The 19,703-nt window shown below is 36.4% G+C and overlaps 3 protein-coding genes across 3 annotated transcripts; 2 read left to right on the top strand and 1 right to left on the bottom strand.

Annotated features, from left to right (window-relative positions):
• Positions 1-185: 185 nt before the first annotated feature.
• On the top strand, positions 186-7,285 carry LOC126724114 (protein EMSY-LIKE 3-like). The gene is made up of 10 exons (XM_050428362.1): positions 186-514; positions 2,283-2,488; positions 2,582-2,691; positions 2,768-3,020; positions 3,144-3,362; positions 3,444-3,512; positions 5,958-6,200; positions 6,282-6,350; positions 6,489-6,552; positions 6,864-7,285. Exons 1-10 carry the CDS (start codon positions 487-489, stop codon positions 6,911-6,913), a joined length of 1,311 nt encoding a protein of 436 aa, XP_050284319.1. The 5' UTR covers positions 186-486; the 3' UTR covers positions 6,914-7,285.
• Positions 7,286-9,175: 1,890 nt separating this feature from the next.
• LOC126724113 (zeaxanthin epoxidase, chloroplastic-like) lies at positions 9,176-12,830 on the top strand. Its single transcript, XM_050428361.1, has 10 exons — positions 9,176-9,628; positions 10,167-10,329; positions 10,409-10,483; positions 10,580-10,680; positions 10,804-10,919; positions 11,088-11,299; positions 11,695-11,786; positions 11,863-11,977; positions 12,087-12,190; positions 12,299-12,830. Exons 1-10 carry the CDS (start codon positions 9,198-9,200, stop codon positions 12,327-12,329), a joined length of 1,440 nt encoding a protein of 479 aa, XP_050284318.1. The 5' UTR covers positions 9,176-9,197; the 3' UTR covers positions 12,330-12,830.
• Positions 12,831-13,345: 515 nt separating this feature from the next.
• On the bottom strand, positions 13,346-19,481 carry LOC126724112 (uncharacterized). The gene is made up of 3 exons (XM_050428360.1): positions 18,970-19,481; positions 18,315-18,864; positions 13,346-14,694 (listed from the first exon to the last, which is right to left on the bottom strand). Exons 1-3 carry the CDS (start codon positions 19,440-19,442, stop codon positions 13,678-13,680), a joined length of 2,040 nt encoding a protein of 679 aa, XP_050284317.1. The 5' UTR covers positions 19,443-19,481; the 3' UTR covers positions 13,346-13,677.
• Positions 19,482-19,703: the final 222 nt, after the last annotated feature.

The raw sequence follows: 19,703 nt of genomic DNA, 5'->3' as shown, positions 1-19,703 counted from the left end.
TAGCTATGTTCACATTCTCCTCGAAGGAAATTGGAACCAAGTCTAGATTATAGACAGCGGAACTCAAAGTAAACCATAAATTGAAAACAAAACACATCCCTCCACTTCATAAACCCATTTGAAATCCGACACACACACACACTCTCTCACTCTCACACACAATTTTTTTTTTTTTTTAAGAAAAAAAAAAAAAAAAAAGTGGCACGTATTGCTCACTCTCTCACACAAAGTCCGAAAAACCCCAAACTCTCTCTTTCTCTCTCATCAATAATCAGAGAGTTGCCGTTGAATCCCTCGCCTTCACAGAATCACAAATCCACATCCAAACGTCGTCGTTTCCCAAGCTCCACTCTTTTAAGCTCAAATTCAAGCTCAGCTCTCTCTCCGACCAATTTTCGCTTCCCAATTTCTCTGTGAAAGCTTTTAGGGTTTTCTCTCTTATTTGCTCTTCAAATTGGGGGAAAAAGCTTTGGTACTAAGCTGGCTATGGACTACGAGCCCTACGATAGCAGTGGTAAACATTTTTCTCTTCTAAATTTTCAATTTTTTTGTGCTTTTTGGGTTATTTGGGTTTTTTGATATGTGGGTATGTTTTGTTTTTTGAGGGAAATTAGGGTTTGGGGATTTTTCTGCTTGAATTTTCTTCGTCAATGTTCTTGGTGGGGGGGTTTTTGGGTTTCTTGGAGTGAAAGAAATTTAGGGTTTTAGGGTTTTTGGACTGTGATGAAATTATTGAGGGATTGGGATTGTATGAGAATTTGGTTTCTGGGTTTGTTAATTTAGGGGTTTTTGAGTGTTAAAGTTTTGAGCTTTTTGTATGATTTATGAGCTTAGCTATTTTTAGCTTATCAATGGGGTTTTATAGAATGGAAAGACTTAGTCTTTGAATGTTATTGGAGCTTTTGTATGTACGAGTTTTTTAGATTAAAACTGTTAAAGTTATAAATAGGTTAGATATGGCGTTAAAAAGAAAATCTTTTTGTTTTGACTTCAGGGAAGTTCACATTTGAAAGAGAAAACCTGAATGAAATTTTGCAATAATGCTTTGTATGATGTATGTGAAGCTACACTCTTGTCACATTGCAAAAGGGTACTCATTTTTAATTAACTTAGTAAATAAAAACAGCCGAAAGTTTAGATTCCTAAAGCTTTCTGGAGTTGTTGTCTCTACTAGTTAATCCCTAGTGGTAGGCACAATGGGCTGGGGTCACGCCTCAAGAAGCAGCAGTTACTAGTTCGAATCCCGCCATCCCCATATCCTCGAGGCCAAAAACTTACTCATTAAAAAATTGCACCTCTTTTTCATAACCTAGGAGCAGTTTCTTGCTATCATGAGTTTCAGGAGAACTTCTTGTTCTTCCTAAAAGGGAATTTTTTAGTTTAATGGTGAATAACTTTATTTCCAGAAGGGGAGAAAATCTGGTTGATGTACTCTTCATCAGTCTTAACCTTAAATGGATCAGCTGTATTCTCTATTGTTTCCCTTAAACTTGGGCCATTTGTCCCCCCTTTTTCTTTACCCCCCTACCCCTCTCTCTTGGCCTATGATCCTTTTGTTTATACCCATGACCTCAATGGAGCCAGTTGAATGTTGGGATCATAAATCTGAGGTACAAAGCTTTTGCTTAATACCTAAAGGGCCAAAAATTTTAGTTGCACCTCAGCTATCATCTTTTCCATTGAGCAATGCACATTTGTTTTGAAGTGCATAAGTTTTATTGGCTTGAGTGCTACTTAAGAACACTTTATATGTACTGTGTTTACTATTTTGTTCTGTAGTTTTCTCAACTATGTACGTGCAGTTCCATTTGCATTTGTTTTGAGTTCTTATTCTCTAATTTTTATCACCAACTAATAGATTAAATTTCTTTTTCTTTTTCTTTTTCTTTTTTTTCCTTTTTGTTTTTGATAAGTGCTACAGTAACTTTTCTGAATGAACATGCTATGGAACTGGCCTATTTGCTGAAAAAAATGTCACTGATCTTTGTCATCACATGCTTTTTGATCAAATGAGTCTTAATGAATTGACTTATTTGTTTGCAATGTAATTTCTTGTGTTATAGTTATATGGATCAACCCACACAAATTGCCTTTGTTTGTAAGAAGCTATTTTCTGGAACTTGCAATAACCAAATCAGATCATTTTTCCATGCTTCATGTGTGATCATCCCCTGGCATGATTTTTTCTAAAAAATTTATTTCACCAAATTTAGGCTGTGTCCAATACTCTTTGGCTTTAATAAAGGTTTTTTTTGCATTCAAAAAAAAAAAAAAAATGGCAGGAACTGATGATGATCTTCCTCCATCACATCAAAATAGAATTCCTAGAGGGCGTGTTGCCGGAAATGGAAGATCTGCTGTGGCTTCTGTTCCATATCCTAGGATGTATGGTGAAACTGATATGGAGACCCAAATTCACCAACTCGAGCAAGAAGCATACAGTTCAGTTCTAAGAGCCTTTAAAGCTCAAGCTGATGCCATTACTTGGGTACTTTGTCATTTATTTTAATCAGGAATCTAATGTCTTTAAATTTGCTTGATCAGGGTTAAATGACTGCTACATGAAATGTATTTTCTTCAGGAGAAGGAAAGTTTAATAACAGAACTTAGAAAAGAGTTGAGACTATCAAATGAGGAACACAGAGAGCTTCTAGGACGGGTTAATGCAGATGATGTCATTCGAAGGATAAGGTCTGTACGATCTGTTAAATTTTAGACAGCTCTTTTCTCGTCTTTTAATGGGTGCTGAATTGGGTAATGTCATTAGGGAGTGGAGACAGACAGGTGGGCATCAATCTGGCATGCTCGGTACTGGTCAAGCTGCTCATGATCCAATACCCAGCCCTACTGTCTCTGCATCTCGCAAGAAACAGAAGATTTCTCAGCCAGTACCATCACAATCCTATGGTGGACCATCTCCTACGTTTCACCAACAAGCAGTAGCAGCATCTCACCAGCCATCTTCGTCCACCGCAAAGCGAGGATCAATCCCAGGACCAAAGGGCAAGAAGCAGAAACCTGTAAGTTAAATTCATGAAATTTGGAGTTGAACATAAAAAATTTGTAACTGATTCATGTGTATGATTTCTTGCAAGTTTTGCATTTGATTGGTTTGTTCCCATACTCTTCCATTTTGTTTACAGGGTCAGGTTTTGCCTGGTGCTTCTTCAATGAAGCAGTATCCTCTGTCAGGCCCTACTGGGAGGGGTCAGGTTGCTAATAGGGTTTCTTCTGGTGCTCTTGCGGGTGAGCATCCCGAAGGAGCAACTTTTGATCCATTGATTGGGAGGAGAGTGAGGACCAGGTGGCCTGATGACAATAACTTTTATGAAGCTGTTATAACTGACCACAATCCAGTTGAGGTGTATATTTGGTCTTGATTGCATTTAAATCATTATTGCAGCAATCTATGTGGCTGAATATTATCCTTTAATTTTTGTCAGGGGCGACATGCTCTGGTCTATGATATTGGCAGTGCAAATGAGACATGGGAATGGGTTAATCTCTCGGAGGTATATCTGATGCTTTTTCCCCATGTCCTACAGAAACTTTCTCTAACCTGCAGCTTTCTGAAGCTTTTTAAGGTGGTAGAAAGGGCTTAGATCTGCTTGTTGCAGAGAAAAGGTGCAGCGCCTTTCTAGCGGATTGAAGCAACAATAAGCACCAAGAGTATGATCCAAGAAGAAAGAAACAGAATAGAAAGAATGATAGGGAAATGATTTAAGTTGGTGTTTGAGTTCAATTCAAGGGACCCAAGCTAAAGCCTGAATTATTGGATGGCAAAAGGCTGCTTAAAAGACTAAAAGATACTAGGCCCTTAGTACACCGTTCGATACCAGCCCTTGATTTGTTGTCATGTCCTTCTAATGTCAGCCTTTTCAAGTTTACTAATGCCACAATTTGGAGTTTTGTATAGAAAGGAGAAGAGAGAAAAGCTTTATCTTTTGGGAAAGGGGAGGAGAGGAAAGTATACATATTCTCTCTCATGTTGATTGGATGTTAAAAAGAGAAAAGAGAATAGAAAACCTTACATCATTTATGGACCATTATGCCCTTTCTCATTTAACAAGTTGAAAGTAAAATTTGTTGGTACCTCCATCCATATCTGCCCACATTTGGGCAGATTGTAGAAGTGGGCCTGGGATGGAGAGCTTCTTTCCCATTCTTTTTTTTCTCCATCTAGTCAGTGGCTGGAAACTCTTCCCACTTTTATTTTTCCCTCCCTCCCTCCCTCCAACTCCTAGCTAAGCCATTAAAAGTCAAATGTTATTCAGTTTTTTTAGCAGGAAAATGTCATGAATTTATAAAATTAACTTAAGTCATAATAGTAAAGGCCAACATAAAATGACAAGATTGCTAGATTCTATGCTAATTACTGGGCCGATCTAAGTGGACTATTTGGTCACTTGGCCTTGGTTTGTTTCTTCCATGCCTTGCATCATTTCTATTTTACCAACTATATTTTTCAAATTTCTGTATTATGACTTTTTAACACCTGCATAGGTTTTGTGAAACATATAGAATATTCTGAAACATATAGAATCTGTTTAACTGGTGTGGTTGCCATTTGATGATGGGGTCAGCTCTCACTGGCTTCCTTGTAGATGACAATATTTATTCTTTTAGTTGCCGACTTATTGTTGATTTTACACTTTGTGACTTGAGTGGATTACCTCACCCATTAATGTGGTCAAAGAGACACAGCTATGGAGGCGTGTAATAGCTTTGAAGTTTGGGGAGGGATAGGGGGATTGGTGTCATGGATGTTGGATAGGGGTACACATGGTTGTGGGCTTTGGAGGAGTATTTGGAAGGGGTGGGATGATTTTAGTCAATATGTGCAATTTGAGGTTGGCTTGGGGAATAGAATCCGATTTTGGCATGATTGTTGGTGTGGAGAGCAGCCGCTTAAAGTAGCTTTCCCATTTCTATTTGAGAATGCCGCTAATCAGGAGGTGTTGGTGGCAAATTTGTTGGAGTGGCAAAGTGTGGGAAAGAGGGAGTTGGGATGTGAGGTTCCAATGGGGTTTTAATGATTGGGAGGTGGAGTTGGTGGGGGTTTTTCTTCATTTACTGGATTATCATTCTCTTTGTAATGAGGATGGGGATCGAGTGGGGTGGAGGTTGAAAATGGATGGAGGTTTTGATATGGTGCTGACACTTTTCCTTTAAAAAGTATTTGGGGTGCGAAGGCTCGACGGAGGGTATCTTTCTGTTTGGACAGCCACATGGGGGAGGATTCTTTCTACTGATAATTTGAGGAGATGAGGCTTCACGATTGTGGATTGGTGTTGTATGTGTTGGTGTGGTGGGGAAAATGTTGATCATCTCCTGATTCATTGTGTAGGGGCTTCCTGGTTATGGAGTTATGCATTTAGATCCTTTGGAGTCTCTTGGGTCTTACCTTAGAGGGTGGTTGATCTATTGGCTGAATGGAGGAATTGGTTTGGGAAGCACACGTCAAATATTTGGAATTTGGTACTGCATTGTGTGATGTGGATCATTTGGAAGGAGCGTAATGGTCTTTTTTTGTGAGGATTCTGAGCGTTTAGGGGACTGGCTCATAGCATTGTTTGCAGGGATGTTATATTGGTCTCAAGCTTGGTGATTCACTTCAAGTGATTCCATTCCGTTGTTTATAGATTCCCTTTTTTCTTATACATAAACCCTTTTTTCTTTGTTGTTTGTACATATTTTTTTGGCTATTTCATTATTCTTTGTGAAACGGTCCTTTATCAATAAAATTATTATTTCCTATAAAAAAAATTTATGTGGTTGGGACTTTCATGTAGACTAAAAAAGAGCACTTTTCACATCTACACGACATGTATTATATACTGCAAAGCTGAGTTTTGGGATGCCTAAGATGTCCCTTTGTATGGTATAATCTGGCAGTTAATTTATTAGTTCCATACATATTCTATTTTGCTTTTATTGATTCATAGTTCTTAATGTAGATCTCCCCTGAGGATATCCAATGGGTTGGCGAGGATCCTGGAATCCCCCGTCGAGGGGGTTATGGTGGATCAGGTCATGGGATGAATAGACCCATTGGCCGTGATGGTATTCCAGGTGCAGGAAGAGGTAGAGGGGCTACAAAGGGTCATGCCAGAAAAGATTTTCTGCCATCGCAAAATGGAATTGGAAAGAAAGCACCAGATGATATAAAAATTCTTCACACAGATACTCTAATCAAGGAGGTAAGTGAAACCTCCATCATCTGTAATTGTAAACTTTTTAATGTCTTTACATTTGTATAATTTTCTGTGGAATTTGGATAGGTGGAGAGAGTTTTTGGTGCAAATCATCCAGATCCTCTTGAAATTGAGAGAGCCAAGAAAGCATTGAAGGTAAGAAAGAAATAACACCCCACCCTCCCTTCCCCTTCTCAAGTACTTTGTTGAGGGTGCCCCCACTCTTGAGTTTTTTCTCAAGCTTTTGTTGCTTTTACATCTCTTTGCTCAAACAGCATGTATACATCATTGCAGGAGCAAGAACAAGCACTTGTTGACGCAATTTCAAGGCTTAATGAGATTTCTGATGGTGAAAGCGGTACAATTATTTGATCTTACCTTGCATTATTCTTAGGAGCTTAGGTTGCCCTATATAAGCTAACTTTAGAACTGTGTCCAGCAATTAGGGCTGTTTAAACAGTCCATGGATATTGAATGTGTCCTTTGTTCTTTAGCATTTAATGATAAATCTCATCAAAGGAGTCCTTGTTATTCCTTAGCTTTGGAAATAGAATGAACTTGTTTTTTATTCCATGGACCCATAATTCATACCTTTTTACCCCCCTAATTAAGGCTAATTATTTGACTTGATTCCATTTTAATGCCCCATTTTTGTTCTTTTTTAAACAGATGAGGGTGGCCACCAGTTCTCGCTTGGGCAGTCAATGGATCGAGATTGATTAGGGACTGGTTACAACAGAAAGCAGGATTATAACATACAATTTTAAGGCTGGAGGAGGTTAATATGATGGATAGAGTGTTAAGATTTTATAATGGAAAAATCTGATTTGAAGGTTACTTTCTAGTATAATACTACCATCTTCCGACTCTCTCTCTCTCTCTCCCCCGCTGGGGATGACTCTGGGCTTGGGACAATTAGTAGGATAGTGCTATTGTAGGGATGGATGGGTATTGTTGTAGCTGCTGCTGGGTTAATAATTTATTGGTTAACTGAGTTCACTTAGGAGATGCTGATGCTAGTGTACAATACATTATTTGGTTAGTGATTAACGTGTGGTGGTCCTGTATAAATTTGTGTTATTCATGCGTAACATCTCTCTCTCTCTCTCTCTCTCCCTCTCTCTCTGAAATCATCATTATATATTTAGCATGAGGTTTTGCAATGGGACATGTTCTTTTAAAATGGTTTTCATTTGGCCTCTCACCTCATCTTCTATTTAGTACCAGGTACTACTGATTTGTTTTGATGAGTACTTTAATTTTTATTATTTATTTATATCAGACAATAGCAATTTTATCTTCTTAGCACTAAAATTTTAATTAAAGTTTTGGGCAACCACTTAGCGGGATATATGTATCCTGTTTTCTGTAAATAGTTGGTAATCTCTAGTACATTTGTTTATCCAAAAATAGATAGAAAATAAAAGAAAATACTTTCAATTAAATGACAAGATAAACTTATTTTTAATAACTTCCCAATAGGCCAAGCTACATGCTCACCCTTTTGTGTGACAGTGACTAATGTGGACCAAAAGCTCAGTATGCGGTCTTTAGGCAGCCCCCACCATGCAATTATTTCTTAGTAGACAGCTCTTCTCTCCAAACAAATTAGAACATGTATGGAACTTTTAACTATGCTCAGAGAATGTGCATCTTTGACATCTCATCCATGTTAACCTTCAAACAAATCAAGAAAGTGACATTAATTTTACGAAAGTAACTTCCTAATTTTTGTCTGCTTTTAGAAAGACTACAGGGAAAACACAAGTAAATAAATCATGGTTCAATGTTTATATTGGAATGATAATGGTTCTTTTGAAAAATTAAGTATTGAGTTGGGTTGTTCGTGCTAGTGTATTGGATATTATACAGACCCGTCCAATATATTATAGGCTTCACTCAGTAGCATGTGAAAATGGAAGCAAATTGTTTACCAAAAAGAAAACTGAAGCAAATGAAACCCTTTAAAAGATATATATTCCTAAAGATTAGCCTGTTTGGTAATGTTGTTTAAACAACACAATATGTATTTCTACAACATTTTTTTATTCACACGTATTTTTACAACACTTAAATAACGTTAGAGTAATATTACCAAACGGACCCTTATTTTATTTTTAAATATTATGTCTTATATTTAAATAAAAATTAGAAGAAATTGAAAGTATTAACAAGAAATCTGTCAGCATAATATTTTTCATAACAATTGAGGTAACAACTTATCTGTGAAAGATAATAAAATGTTGTCAATAGTGAATCTATGTAGAAATCAATAACAATTTATCTTCAAACTTATGAAAAATTTTGTAAAAAAATTATTTAAAAAAAGTTATCTGTAACAGGACTCGACTCGGCTAAGTGCGTTCACATTAGGCATTGTAAATGATATATGTAGGGAAATTTTAGCATCAAAGCAAAAAATAACCCCATTTTCTGGTCTTGTACTTGTAAAAAATTTTACAATAGTGCTACAGTGGACTTCGTAGAAGTCCACTCATTGTAAATTTAAATTTCATTTTTTTTATTGGGTAGTATATATTATTTTATTAAAAGAGAGATTGAATTATATTATTTTATTAGATAATATATATTATTTTAATGAGTTGAATAGAAAAATAAAAATTAAAATATTAAGTGTATTATAAAATAATATAATATAATTAATAAAATAACTTTAAGATAGTAAAATAAAATAGTACGTAAATGCACTTAACTTAACATTCTTAACTTCTTCTTTTTTTTCTTTTTTTTTTGGGGGGGGGGGGGGGGTGGTGGTGAATTCGTAGATGTAATTGTTATCTCTGGACTTTTCCTTGCCTTTGGTGCGTATAGTTTGGTTAGCACTATCTGAGAAAAAGAAGTCTTTTCAACGGACCTACCTCATGCAGTGCATAACAGGCAAAAGTACACGTGTTATACAGTGACTGTCAACTCGGTGCTTTCCACATAAACACAGCAACCCATTATAAAGCATACGTCCAGCTTTTTGTTTCTTGAACAAGAATGGCATCTCTCTTGTACCTTAATCCATGCAATCAAAACCAGACATGTAATAAAATTCCTCACCCTGGAGCTAAAAAAGCCAGTATGAGAAGCTATTTTGTTAGATGTGAAGGTGGTAATGATGATCTAAAGTCAGATGAAAAGAACAGTGAAGGAAGAAAGAGACTTAAGATTCTGATAGCAGGTGGGGGCATAGGGGGGCTAGTCTTGGCTCTGGCTGCAAAGCATAGAGGGTTTGAAGTAAAGGTTTTTGAGAAGGATTTGAGTGCGGTGAGAGGGGAGGGTAGGCATCGTGGCCCTATTCAACTCTTAAGTAGTGCTTTGGCTGTGTTGCAAGAGATAGATGAGAATGTTGCTGAGCAAATTATGAAAGCAGGTTGTGTTACTGGCAATAGGATCAATGGCCTTGCAGATGGTGTCTCTGGTGAATGGTAAGTGGTGACCTTTTTCTCTCATAGTCTTCCTTGATTGCCTATTAAGCTCTTTGGCTGACTTTTCATGTAGTTGATTTGCTCAGATCGACAGTTCTTTGGTGTTGTAGCTTATGTTCCCCAATTAAATTTAACCATGTGGTTGCTTTGACCAACAAACTTCATCATTGAAATTAATTATCCTTGAAAAAGATACCATTATTTATACTGACCATGTGGTTGTATTCAATTGAAGAATCTAAGGTATGCGTTAGGAACTGTACTTAAAAAGAGTGCTGAATGTCATAAGCAAAGATAGCCACCATTATTTGAATAGCTATTAGTCATGACAGTTAATGCATATTGTCAAAACTTACTGGATTGTATCAGTCTCAGAAGTTTATGTGATGCTTCTACCCCTGACATTGACATAACCTCCATCCATCGAGCTTGACTGATAAATTTAGGGTTCTTATTCCCATAAGACCCACCAAGAAGTTAAATTAGTGTTTATTAGCTGGTAATTGATGTCAAAATTTCTGTGTCCCTTCTGCTTCAGGTTTACTAAGTTTGACCTTTCTACTCCTGCTGTAAGGAGGGGACTTCCTATTACTCAAGTAATATGTAGGATGGAATTGCAAGACATCTTAATCAATGCAGTTGGGTCTGAAATTGTGAGAAACAAGTCTAAAGTTGTGGACTTCATGGAAGACCCCAACAAGGTTTTGAAATGTTTTAACAACTTGAATTCTAATAAACCAATTTCTGTATGTATTTCATTGCCCTTTCATCGTTTATTAGGTAACAGCTATACTTCAAGATGGACAGCAGTATGATGGAGACATATTAGTTGGAGCTGATGGAATTTGGTCAATAGTATGTTATCTAGCCCATCTCTATCATTCAACTCCAGCGCAATATTTCTTCTTCCTCACTTTTAAGTTTCAAATTATTGTTCAACTTTCCCTTTAGGTGCGTTCAAAATTGTTTGGGGAGCAGGAAGCAAATTATTCAAGTTATACATGCTATAGTGGACTAACTAACTTTGTGCCACCATATATCGATATTGTTGGGTATGTTACTTGGTTTTATATTCACAACCTTAGCCTATAGATGTATTTAAAATGACATAAGAATATGTAGAGATACTGAGTAGTTATGCATTCTGTTTGTTTATTTTAGTGTTCTGTTTGAAGGTATCGGGTGTTCCTAGGATTGAATCAGTACTTTGTTGCTTCAGATGTTGGGAATGGGAAAATGCAATGGTATGCCTTCCATAAGGAACCCCAAAGAAATACCGATCCTCCCAAAGGTAACTCTCTCTCTCTCATGATAATGTTTTGGCTAACTAAATTCATCTCACTTATGTAACTAAAACAACTAACAAAGAGGCCTTAGTCCTAAAATTTTGGGATTGGCTATGGATCCTTAACAGACTAATAAGAGTCAATTACATGTATTCATGCATTAAATGTCACAGGTAAAAAGAAGAGGCTTCTGGAGCTGTTCAGAAACTGGTGTAATGAAGTGATTACTTTAATCAGGGAAACACCTGAGCACATGATTTTGCGGAGAGACATCTACGACAGAGACATGATCTACAGCTGGGGAAATGGACGAGTTACCCTGTTAGGTGATGCTGCTCATCCTATGCAGCCTAATTTCGGCCAAGGGGGTTGCATGGCAATTGAGGTATCTTATCTGTGAATGGATGATATACTCTCTAGCTACCTAGACATTCTAAGGAGCATGTGGATAACCCTTGTTATTTGTTTCTCATGGCAACAAAGTAATTTTATTACAACCATTTCTAAAATGGATAATTTTAGGATTTTGTGAAATGAATATTCTCATGAAATTTTATTTTTATGTAGTATTCTTTTGTTATATATTCATTTAAGCATAACCATGTCCTGTCAAATGCGATGAAAATTATCTGGCATGGCTACTGGATACTTTGGTCATTGATACTCAGAAAATGCAGATAGGTTGCAAATGAAATTTATTGCTAATGGATGCCTGAGGTTGGTGATAAAGATCTCTTCTAAGTTCCTATAGGCTCATTATGGTAACAATTGTATGTGCAGGACTGTTACCAGCTTATACTTGAGCTTGATAAGTTGGCCAAAAGTGGCTCAGATGTTCAACAGTCTTATGAAACTGCCTCAACACTTAGAAGGTAATCTGTCTTAGTGGGGGAAAAAACTCTTACTCAGTTACCCTGCATTCTAATTCTGTGACTTCATCATGAATAGCTACGAGAAGAAAAGAATGTTCCGTATTAGCACAGTGCATGCAGCTAGCAGAATGGCATCAAAAATGATTGACACATATCAACCTTACATGGAATTTTCACCCGGCCCTCTGTCTGTGAGTTATCTTCCTCCTGCTTTTTGCATCACTTCATGTTAATTCTTCTCTTTGCTTCATTGCTTGAATTAGAAATGAAGTGTATTTCATGTTGTTCTTTTTGTGGCAGCATCTATCAACACTAAGGATTAAACATCCTTCAATTCATGTGGCTCGTGCACTTTTGCAGTTCTGTTTGCCACACTTCCTGACTTGGATGATAGCAGGACATGGGTAAGAGAAGGATCCCATGTAGAAAATAGAATTAAACAATTTCCATCCCCTCTCCACCATCGTTCCCTCCCTTGCCTTTTCTAATTTTTCATGCTGCTGTTCTTGCAGGTTCCACATAAAGAGGAAAAGAAGTGCATGAACAAATACAACAAACTTAGAGCAGTTTCATTAGTGATCACAACACCTTAATTTTGTGCAAAATATGTTATTCAATGGTGATGTCCAGAGATGATGGAGAAGACTTGAACAAGAAGTCATGGAGACTATCACAAACTGCAGACCATATAACAGTATTCTGCAGAATTTTTCGTATGGCTAGGCTAACGTTTATGTTGTTGAAACAAATATGATACCTATATGCAGAATGGGGGGAAGTGTGGGAAAATGATTAGATGGGTTAATTTCTGATAAACGCCAAACTCTCCAATGCTAGATTCCTTAAGACCCAGAAGTTACATGTACTTTAATCTCTATGATTTGTATTTTCACTATTTTGTAGATTGGACATTTCCAATGGGACCATCGCATTAGCAAGAGACATGAATTCTGCAGAGCTGCACCTTTATATTCTCATATATAAAGAAAAAGACTTTATAAGTAAATACAGTTAGATTTGTCTATATGGAAAATTTGCATGCAAGTGAGACCATATTTGATGAACATTATGCTTTATTTTATTTAAAAAAAAAAAAAAATTATTTATGCAAACGTAGCTGGGTTTGTTTCTTAATTCCTACTATGCCAGAAGTGGTGTGAATGAAAGAGGCTCATACTTGCTGGGCATGTTCAAGCTCGGGTTTGGTTAAGCTTTAGAAAGACCTAGTTGAAATCACACTTTAATCGTAATCAACCCTGCTCAAATTCAAGAAAAATGGAGGGTGCTTTTGCTGAATTTCTTTCATACTATTTCGTTTAGGAGTCATCTTGACCATCACTTCAGCCATAATCTAAAGAGATTACTTCACTCGTCTTTCTTTTTCTTTTTCTTTTTTAGTTTGATAATCCGACCACTTTGCACAAACATCATGCACATAGGATTGAAGCAACTCCTTGTTTCTGATCTATTACGATGCCTATGACTAACACTCATTTTCATCATGCTTTTTAAAGATTTTTGTATCCAATGGCTATGTACTTTGAGAGTTATAGAGCATGGGAAAAGGATGAATTCATTCACAAACTAAACAACAGTACACACTAGTTACGCATTCCGTCTGAAACACATTGTACATACCAACAGGCAAAAGGAAAAAATACAACTTACAGAGACCAGACTGTCTACAACTACTTTCTTTTTTCAAGTTACACATACATCAATAGGTCTTAAATCCACAACCTCATCTTAGCTTTCCTAGCTTCTAGGAGAGAAGAAGATACCATTTGAGCTAAGTCTCATAGGCAGCCGAAGATCTACAAATACTAATCAGTGGAAAATAATTAACCTAAAGTTACATAATATACAAAACCAACCGCAGAAGCCATTTTCATCATCTCCTAGCCCGCTTTCTTGGCCGATTTGAGGCTGCCACTTCCTTTTCCCCACTGTTCTTTCCACGCTTCGCTGACACTGGACTCGCCTCAGCTGCCCTTTTTGGTGGCCTTCCAACACTCCTCTTTGATGGACTACTCTCCTCCTTTACAAGTTTCTTATCGCTACTTAGCCTCAACACCCTCTCTTTCCTACTATTATCTTCCTTCCCACTAAGTCTCCTTTTCTGCTCTTTACTACTACCACCACCACTCTTAATCCTTTTCAAGAAATCCTCTGCACTTCGCTTTTTCTCCAATGGCAATGCTTCAGTTTTCTTCTTGTCAGTTTTGGAACTCTCTACTTTGTTCCCTGAACCGGCTTTTGATCCAGGACTCGTGCTTTGTTTCTTGCTAGAAGCACTAACATTGTTTGTCAAGTTCTTGTTGCCCCTTCTTAAGCTTCTAGCTCCAGTGATAGGCTTCTCTTTCGAGTAAGTTTTAATCACACTATTGTCTTCCACTGTATTGGTGGAAGAGGGCTTAACGGGAGGTGGCTTTATATCAATAACTGACTTCTTCTCATCACTTACTTGCTTGTCCTTTTGACCAAAGACAGCAGAGGAAGGTTTAGCTGACATGGAACTTCGTTTACGGCAAACTATTATAGGAGCTGATGACTTCTGCTTTGCAAGCAATGAATCAGTTCTTTCTAGTTCAGGTTTAGGTTCTGGAATTGCATTTGGTGTTGGTGTTTGTGTTGGTATTGTTATTGGTGAAGGTGGAGGTGAATCTTCTTTCGGGTTTGGTTTTGGGATTTCATTCTTGATTTTGTTTAACACAAGGTGGCGAAGTTGGTGGGCAGTGGTTAATTCAATGGAGGATTTGGGGAAGAATATGGCGGCATTGTTGAAGAGGAGCAAGAGGTCCCGGTAGAATGTGAGGGTGCTAGAGGAATATGTGCCCTTTTGAAGTCTGCTTTGTATTGTTTCCAAATCCAAGTGTTGCCGGACCGTGTTTTTGTAATTGTCAGTTTCCTGCAAAGTAATTAGACAAAATTTGTTTCTCATTTTGTTCCTTTTGAAATTTCATCAACAAATATACTGTTTCTTCAAACAACTTGATAACAGGTAGAGAACTATTTCAACCAACAAAACCCACCATGATATAAATAAATGATACCTTCTCATTCAAATAATAATGTTAAATTTGTTGAATATATAGTAGTCTAGTACACTATCCAGCCAAAAAAAAAAAAGCAAAACTAGAAGACTTAAAACTTTTTTTTTTTATGTAAGATTTTTTTATCTCAAGTTTTGTAATGTGTAAATTTTACTCGTCATAAACCAAAAAATAAATAAATAAATGGTTCTTTTGCAGTTTGCTATAAGGGCAGAAGTATTGTTTTTCCTAAACGGGCTAAAGCCAAATTTAACAATGAAATGTATAGTTATTGTAATTGAAAGCATCTCTGTTTTTTGGTCCGAGTTATGGCCCTAAAGGGATTCATCTAAATCGAGAAGCATTTCGAACGATAAATGGAAAATTTGGGGCCCATAATTTTTTTTTTTTTTTTTTTTTTTTTGCCTTGGTAGGCCCAAAAAACCAGAAAGTCAATGAGATGGTCTGATTTTATAAAACATTTAGGTAGAGGGGTAATGATGGCAAACCCTCAACCAACTCATGAGCCTCTCTCTCACGGCAACCAATTAAGCACGTTGCATGGAAATACTCACACTCACGGTAAACGAGTGAAAAGTGAAAAGTGAAAACGACCACCTTGTCGCTACCAAATACATTATAATTTTTAAAAATAAATAAATTAAAAAAGACCTTGTCCCAAGCAAAAACCAGAGGTTCTAAATTCAAACGAAAATTTAAAATATATATTATAGTTTTAACTACTTAATTAATCACGCGTTGCAAATCACGATGACCAAAAAAAAAAATCTTAATAGAAAGAAAAAGAGTTCATTTCAAACTCTAGTCCTGTTGTCGTGAGCTCTTTCTAGAACTACCCTTTTTAAAGTCAATCACGCTCGCTTTCAAGCATTAATAGCTACATGAGAATACACGTGTTTATCAAAATTCAAAACTACATTAAAAAATATTTAAAATATTTTGAAAGCTTTTATCGAAAACTTTAAACATTCATTTTTCTTAACTAGAAAACGGTTTTGATACGAACTTATGATTATCTCTATCTTCAAACCTATAGATAAAGGAAAAAAATCTTATAAAAAGCTCCTAATAATTGCCTAACTTCTTCCGTTAAAGATATTTGGTATCAAATGACTATATCAACAATATCAAAATTCAATAAGTGTAAAATATATTAATAAAAAATAACTAATTCACTAACAATTAAATAACATATCTTAATAGATTATTATTTTTATACACATGTTTTTTATTTATTAGATTTTGATATAAAAAACAAGGTACTTTTTCGTATCAAAGTACCAATTATTCATTCTTCTTTATAAAGAAAAGAAGGAATTATCCAAACACAAAAGACCATAGAAATATGAACGGTTGGGACGCTAAAATAAGGCAAAGACATAAAGAAGACACGCCAAGTGGGTCCGTAGAGGTTGACATGCCCCGCATGTATGCCACGTATTTCCGATTAAAAGGTAATGAAGCTACACGACCACGTTGCACTATTTTAAGCCACAATAATTTTTATTATTATTTTTTAATCCCCAAAAAAAAATATATTGCTCTTTTTTTCCTAGCCCTCCAAAGTGGTGCGTGTGTGAGAAATCGGAACGACGTCACTTTGTTTTGTCCCAAAATATATTTGTTACTTTCCTATATAAAGAGAAAACAAACAAATAATTCTCTATCTTCTTTTGGGTAGAAGCAACAAAAAGTGGGTTCATGACTTGATTCAATAAATTATAGATTTTGGTATAAAATGAAAATTCAAATTTCGGGTTATAATTTTAATTTACACCACACGTCAGCTATATTATCCAAGACTATCCAAGTGTTACGAAATCTGCATGCAAAAATTCATTTTCTTCATATGGATGCAAATTTTCAAAAACCCCAGTAATTATTTGATAGTTCCAAAATAATATTTATTTCCTCATCAAAACAATGAATTTCACTAATTAAATTTATGATAAAATTCAAAGTATTGAATAATGATAATTTCAATGAGTTGGTCCGGTTTTAAAGATTTTATTAAATCCATGAGGCATTGGATTTGAAAACTCCAACTTCTTGAAATCATCTCAGAAAACTATTCCTTATAATTATTTAACACTATTGAGTATGAGACTTCCGAAGAATAGCCAGACTCTTGCAGAACAATTATTTAATATGTATAAGTATTAAATTCTCAAAAAAAATAGTCAGACTCTCAAAGAACTCTAAACAACTATCTTTTAACGAAAAACAACACAAATTTGGTAAACAAGCCTTCTTGACTTAACATTGTTAACCGCTAGTAAATTCTCCCATAACTCTCAATTGGTCAATGACTTTTTATCTACCTTGGCTTGTACCCTAGTATCCTTTTTTTTCTTTGGAGAAGGTAGGACGAAATTGTGGTAAGTAAGTCATGCGCATGCAGCAAGCTTCTTCTTTTTCTCTCGGAGTGGTGAATGGACCCGTACCGAAATGTGGGTCAGACCATTTAAGCCCAACTTGTAAAACCAAAGCCGAACTATACAATAGTGGTCCTAAATTATTGGACAGTAATTACTACTCGACCGCACATGACCTAAAGTGTCCAATATAAATAAAAAACCCCACCAACAAATCACAGAAACCCTTGCATGTGAACCACTATCCTAATGCACCTACACATTCAACTTTCTTAAATAAAAAAAATTATTTCTAGCATTCCGCGTTAATAATCGGAACCTTTTGACATTTTAAAGGTCCAATTTTCAAATGACTCTTATTCTATTGTAACTATTAAATTATTATAAAACTACTATCACCTAATAGTTGGAACCATTTGTAATTTTAAACATTCAACATTCAAATCATTCTATCTTTATTATAACTATCACTCTGTCTCTATTGTAACTATAGAATTATCATAAAATAACAATCACCTCATAATTAGAATTTTCTATCATTTTAAACGTTCAATATTCAAATCATTCTATTTTTATTATAACTATCAAGTTTATAGTCTGTAACGCTGAACAACCCTAATAAACATATTAGAAAATAACCCATACATTCATGTGATCAAATAAGCAAACACACAAACACAATTCAACCCTAATAAACATATTAGAAAATAACCCATACATTCATGTGATCAAATAAGCAAACACACAAACACAATTCGTCACGGTATTTTTTTTTTAATTTATTGAAAATAAAAATATGATATGACAATTAATTCATATTCTTTATACATACATTTTTTTTTTAATAAATATCAAAATCTTTTAAATATATATAAAATAAAATATTATAATTTTTTTCTCACTAACGACATTTGACACGCACATACAAAGAATCTCCTTTTATGTGAGTCCGGGTATTAATTTGTCGTTATTTATTTCATTTATTTTATCCAAAAACCAAGTTTTGTTTAAAAAAATAATTTTTTTATTGTAAAAAACCAAAATATATAAATGATTTTTAAATACCGAAAATGCCCTTGAAGAACAAACGGACCAATTACCTGGCTTTCGAGTCGGCGCTCGAATAAGGAGCTGTTTTCACACGCACGGATTATCTCCAAAATCTCAACCAACGGCTCTGATTTCATCGCCACCTCCACCGTCTCCGGCGAATCCACGCCGCCGGAAACCTCCTTCCTCCTCCGCCTCATCCTCTTCCCCGTCAGGCTCGCCGAGCTCTGCACCTCGCTGCTCCCCCTCGCCGCCGAGTCCGTACGCAACTCGGACGAGTCACCGCCGCCCTTCCTCTCCGACTCGGACTGAGCCGCCGCGACCTCCTCCCCCGATTCCATGTCCTCCCTGCCCGGATCCGGCCCGCCCGAACCGGTTTTAACCGGTTCACCCTCCGATTTAGCTCCCTCCCCGGACTTCTCACCCTCGGTCGAATTCGACTCGTTAAACGACCGATTATCCTTGTCGGAATTATCTCCGGTCACCGGAGACACCTCGTCCCCCTCCCGCTCGCCATTTCCAGATCCATCTCCCTCCAGATCTGGCTTTTCCTCGCTCTCTCTCTCCTCCTCCAACTTCTTCACCTTCTTCTCCAACAACCTTCAAAAAACCAAAACCAAAAAAAATCTCAGATCCAAAAATTCAAAAAAACCAAAAAATAAATATTAATTAATTAATTAAGAAAATATTTTAAAAAATAATTACCCGATATTAAGGTCGTAGCGTTGGAGGTCACGTTTAAGCTCGGCGACACGGCGTTTTCTGAGCTCGTCCAACCACGCATCGTAAAAAACGACGTCGTTTTCGTTTTCTTCGTTCTCGCTCTGCGTCAAAGAAGCAGCGACGTCGTTTTGGTGGTTGGTGAGGAGAGAGAAGCGGCGTTTGAGGTCGCGAAACTTGTTCATACAGTGAAGAGGGAGAGGAGGAGGGGAGGAGGAGGAGGAGGAGGGTTTGAAAGAGTGGAGACTGAGCTCGGTGGCGACGGAGTCCCAGTCCTTGAAACCGTGTCGTTTAACTGCAAACGCTAGCAATAGCTCCTCCCATGTTCCCCACGACGACGACGACGACGACGTTGTTGTTATGCAATTACTACTACTCGTTTTCGTTTTTGTTTCTGATTGTGATTCTGTTTCTTTCATTTTTCTTTGTGATTTTTTTTTTGGTAGTACCATATACATGTATAAATAGTACCTATAAACTTGTCCCTCCAATTTGGTTTGGCTTGGGTTTCATTCAAATTAAAAATATATATATAAAAGCGCTAGTTTAGCTAAGGTTGGTTTTTTTTTTTTTTTTTATTATTATGCTATTGTGATTTTGGATGAGTATTTTGCTTTTGCTTTTTTGGGGTTTGTGGTTATTTTAAACAAGACAACTTTTAAGATAATTGTATGCTAGAGACAAACAAATTTACTTCTCCTTTTTGTTATTACAATATT

This window comes from Quercus robur, chromosome 4 (assembly GCF_932294415.1).
Source record: "Quercus robur chromosome 4, dhQueRobu3.1, whole genome shotgun sequence".
Taxonomy (NCBI): domain Eukaryota; kingdom Viridiplantae; phylum Streptophyta; class Magnoliopsida; order Fagales; family Fagaceae; genus Quercus; species Quercus robur.
This window is presented reverse-complemented; position numbering and strand designations above follow the sequence as displayed.